Source organism: Silurus meridionalis, chromosome 13 (genome assembly GCF_014805685.1).
Source record: "Silurus meridionalis isolate SWU-2019-XX chromosome 13, ASM1480568v1, whole genome shotgun sequence".
Taxonomy (NCBI): domain Eukaryota; kingdom Metazoa; phylum Chordata; class Actinopteri; order Siluriformes; family Siluridae; genus Silurus; species Silurus meridionalis.
This window is the reverse complement of record NC_060896.1, coordinates 29,407,777-29,412,776: the sequence shown is the minus strand read 5'-3', so window position 1 is coordinate 29,412,776 and position 5,000 is coordinate 29,407,777. Positions and strand designations below refer to the sequence as shown.

The 5,000-nt window shown below is 41.7% G+C and overlaps 1 protein-coding gene across 2 annotated transcripts in view; it reads left to right on the top strand.

Moving 5' to 3' along the window:
- cntn5 (contactin 5) overlaps positions 1-5,000 on the top strand; it is a 116,806-nt gene that overhangs the window by 81,061 nt on the left and 30,745 nt on the right. For both annotated transcript variants that reach the window (XM_046865003.1, XM_046865002.1), the window contains exon 13: positions 3,868-3,995. In XM_046865003.1, the coding sequence (XP_046720959.1) occupies positions 3,868-3,995 (128 nt within the window). The remainder of the gene's footprint in view (positions 1-3,867; positions 3,996-5,000) is intronic.

Here is a 5,000-nt window from a genome sequence, read left to right as displayed (position 1 = left end):
CACAGTGAGAGAGGCTTGTGTAAGTGTGTAAGTGTGCTGAGATGCTCAGCATTTTAACTCTACCTCAATTCCACATTCATTTTTTTATGCCCCAATCTCTCTCTCCTGTCCTCATCATTCTCTTCTGTCCTCATCTCTCTCTCTTCTGTCCTCATCTTTCTCTCCTGTCCTCATCTTTCTCTCCTGTCCTCATCTCTCTCCTGTCCTCATCTCTCGCTCTTCTGTCCTCATCTCTTTCTCTTCTGTCCTCATCTTTCTCTCCTGTCCTCATCTCTCTCTTGTCCTCATCTCTCTCTTCTGTCCTTATCTCTCTCTCTGTCCTCATCTTTCTCTCTCTGTCCTCATCTCTCTCTCTCTGTCCTCATCTCTCTCTCTCTTCTGTCCTCATCTCGCTCTTCTGTCCTCATCTCTCTCTCTGTCCTCAGCTCTCTCTCTGTCCTCAGCTCTCTTCTGTCCTCATCTTTCTCTCTTCTGTCCTCATCTCTCTTCTGTCCTCATCTCTCTTCTGTCCTCATCTCTCTCTCCTGTCCTCAGCTCTCTCCTGTCCTCATCTCTCTCTGTCCTCATCTCTCTCTATCCTCATCTCTTTCTCTCCTGTCCTCATCTCTCTCCTGTCCTTAGCTCTCTCTCCTGTCCTCATCTCTCTCTTCTGTCCTTAGCTCTCTCTCCTATCCTCATCTCTTTCTCTCCTGTCCTCATCTCTCTCTCTCTCCTGTCCTTAGCTCTCTCCTGTCCTCATCTCTCTCCTGTCCTTAGCTCTCTCTCCTGTCCTCATCTCTCTCTCTCTCCTGTCCTCATCTCTTTCTTTTTCCTCATCTCTTTCTTCTGTCCTCATCTCTCTCTCCTGTCCTCATCTCAAATCAAATCAAATCAAATTTTATTCGTCACATACACATACATACAGGGTACGACATGCAGTGAAATGCTTTTAACGACGGTCCGGCATGAGGGAATAAAATAGGGTAAAAGGGAATAAAAATATAAATATAATAACAAAATTTAAAGAAAAATATACTAAGTAAAAGAAGGCAGATAAATAAAGATATCTAAATATATATGTATATATACATACATATATACCTATATATACACATACACAGAAAATGTTTATGGCAGTGTGCAGTTAACCAGTAAACAACAGTAAACAGTAAACAAGTTAGGCATGTTTTTGATTGTCCATAAGTGTCCGTGTGCAGTAAGGTGTGGTGTAAAGTGTCCTTGTGCGGAATGGTGTGGTATAAAAAAAAGAATATAAGAAATATAAAATAAATATGAAAAAGAAAATGAAAATATGAAAAGTAAAGTGCACTGTGCTGTGCAAGTCCAGTGTATAATGTGCCGTAGCACGAAAAGTGTGATTGTGCAGGGGAAAAAAAGGGTGATGATGGAGAGAGTGAACAGTTTTTAGATCCTGGGTGTTTCCTGGTTTAAACACCGAATGGCTCATGGAAGAAGCTCCTCCTCATTCTCTCTGTGTTCGCCTTCAGGGAGCGGAAGCGTTTCCCCGAACGCAACAGAGAAAAGAGTCCATTGTTGGGATGGCTGAGGTCCTTCACAATTTTCCTGGCTCCAGCATCTCTCTCTCCTGTCCTCAGCTCTCTCTCTCCTGTCCTTATCTCTTTTTCCTGTCCTCATCACTTTCTTCTGTCCTCATCTCTCTCTCTTCTGTCCTTCTTTTCTGGAACTTTACAAGCTGTAAGTGTATGTTTGTTATCCAGAGAAACTAAAGGTCATTAAGACTCCAGTCATTCTGACGATTGTGTTTACAGATGAACAATCACATAGAGCAGGAGGAAGCTCCTCATGTATGTTTCTGGAAACCTCAAACTTAACCTTATCTTTATGTTAAAAATATATTGATCACATATTCTACAAAATGGTTTTGTTCTTCACCCTCAGTTGGAGCTGCATATTTTTCCTCTACAGCTACAGCTCTTTCTTTCTGCTTCTTTCCAGGGAGACCAATTAGCTTCTTGTTCAGCTTCTCCTTTTTTTTTACGCTTAACTTCGGTCTGGTTCACCTGCACACTGACAGCCTTAAATCCTGACTACTAATCCGTTCCACTTGTCCTTAGTCTTCCTAAATTCTCCCAAGGAGTGGCTGAGTTTCTCCTCAGGCTTCCTGCTGCATTCAATTTAAATCTCTGCAGCTGCTTACAAAGCCAATAAACTCTCCAGACTTTGCTGCAACACCAATACTTTTATCTTCTGTGCTGTTTCTCAGCGGGTGTGGGATCACTACAAATACTTTAGAACAGCAGTGCTCACAAATCAGGAGTTCCACACACATTTCTTCAAACCAGACGCTCTGTAAACCAGCATTTCTGTAAACCAGACGCTCGCTAAACCCGAGGCTCTCTAAACCTGACACTCTGTAAACCAGCATTTCTGTAAACCAGATGCTTTCTAAACCAGACGTTCTGTAAACCAGCATTTCTGTAAACCAGACGCTCGCTAAACCAGAGGCTCTCTAAACCAGACGGTCTGTAAACCAGATACTCTCTAAACTAGACGCTCTGTTAACCAGATGCTCTTTAAACTCAATATTTTGTAAACCAGACGCTCTGTAAACCAGATGCCCTCTAAACTCAATGTTTTGTAAACTAGACGCTCTGTAAACCAGACGCTCTCTAAACTCAATGTTTTGTAAACCAGACGCTTTGTAAACCAGACGCTCTCTAAACTCAATGCTTTCTAAACCAAACGTTCTGTAAATCAGCATTTCTGTAAACCAGACGCTCACTAAACCCGAGGCTCTCTAAACCAGATGCTTTACAAACCAGACGCTCTCTAAACTCAATGTTTTGTAAACCAGACGCTCTGTAAACCAGATGCTCTCTAAACTCAATGTTTTGTAAACCAGATGATCTGTAAACCAGCATTTCTGTAAACCAGACGCTCTCTAAGCCAGACACTCTCTGTAAACCAGACTCTTTGTAAACCAGACGCTCTCTGAGACAGACTCTCTCTGTAAACCAGACTCTTTGTAAACTAGATGTGTGTGTGTGTGTGTGTGTGTGTGTGTGTGTGTGTGTGTGTGTGTGTGTGTGCGTGTGTGTGTGTGTGCGTGTGTGTGTTTGTGCATTCAGGATTTACAATGTCCTGTAACACTGAGGATTTCACACCCAGTGAACACAAGTACAGCTGGGCCTTTTTATCACCTTCGATGAGAGATGAAGACACAGCTTTCTGTTTACACACACACACACACACACACACACACACACACACACACACACACACAAATCCTACATCTTAACTAACCAGTGCTGCACAGTTTTAGTCCCTGACCCTGTGAGTATTTATCACGGCTCGTGTGTTCCTGCGACTCGACCCAAATTATTTACTGACTTTTTCTGCTGACGCTGAAGCTGTAAAGCAGCAATTTATTCTGAAAACACCCTGGGACTCACGTGCCCTTTTAAAATGGTCCAGCAAAATGGCTATATGCCCGAAACACACACACACACACACACACACACACACACACACACACACACTTGAGCACAAGCACAAACCTAAGCACACACACTCACACAATCACAGCAAGAATAAAGCATAGGTGTCAGTGGAAAGCTGCATCTGCACACTATTTACACTTTAACATTATTACACACACACACACACACACACACACACACACACACACAAATGTCATACACTTTTCATACACACACACGATAAACATATAAAACACAAATAAAACAAAATAGAAGATTTTCCTTTGAGATTCTGATCATGAATCATCCTTAACTATTATTTTCTCCAGCTGACATCAGGATCATGATCAGAATCAGGATCAGGATCAGGAATCTCTTCATGTTTCTGTGATCTCATATTTAAACACAGATTTGTGTATTTGTACAGAATTGTGATTCTGCGCAACAACACGCTGCATATCATTAATGTGAGTCGTGTGGACGAAGGCAGATACATGTGTCGTGCAGAAAACCAGTTCGGCTCAGCTGAGATGATCAGATCACTACTGGTGAAGGGTGAGAGATTTCACATCACTCCTTCTCTCTCTCTTTCTCTCTCTCTCTGTCTCTCCTTCTCGCTCTCTCTCTCCCGCACCTGATTTCAGTGTAATTTACTGCAGTTGATTGAGTGTGAAGTGTGCAAAGACACACACACACACACACACACACACACACACACACACACACACACACACACACACACACACACCCACACACACACAGAGAGAAAGAGCAGGGACACTTGAGGCCCGAGCACCAGGTCTCTCTGTGAGGCTCTTTAATGTTTTATAGCAGATTATAATAATAATAATAATAATAATAATAATAATAATAATAATAATAATAAACAATATTTAAATTTTTATTATTATTGCTGGTTGTTGTTGTTTGTTATTATTATTATTATTATTATTATTATTATTATTATTATTATTATTATTATTATTGTTGTTTGTGTTGGTCTCAAGCCCAGATAAATGAGAAGGGTTTTGTTATGAAGGAGATCCAGCGTAAAACATGTCCCAAATCAAATATTTGGATCATGAATCAGAATTTTATACCGGATTAACAACAGGGTACCGGTGTAAATTGTGCTACTGTTGGCTGAAGGAGGAGAAGGAGCGGAGGAAGACGTCTACAGAGACAGCAGGGAAAGGAGAAGTGGAGGAGAAGTGGAGGAGAGGAGGAGGTTCAGGTTGGTACTTTAAATGTTGGTACTATGACTGGTAAAGGGAGAGAGGGAGCTGATATGATGGAGAGGAGAAAGGTAGAGATGTTGTGTGTTAAGGAGAACAAGTGGAAAGGGAGTAAGACCAGGAACATTGGAGGTGTTTAAACTGTTCTATCATGGTGTGGATGGAAAGAGAAATGGTGTAGGGGGGATTCTGAAGGAAGAGTACAGTAAGAGTGTAGTGGAGGTGAAGAGAGTTTCTGAAGCTGAAAGTTGAAGGCGTGATGATAAATGTCATCAGTGCTTATGCTCCACAAGTCGGCTGTGAGATGGAGGAGAAGAAAACATTC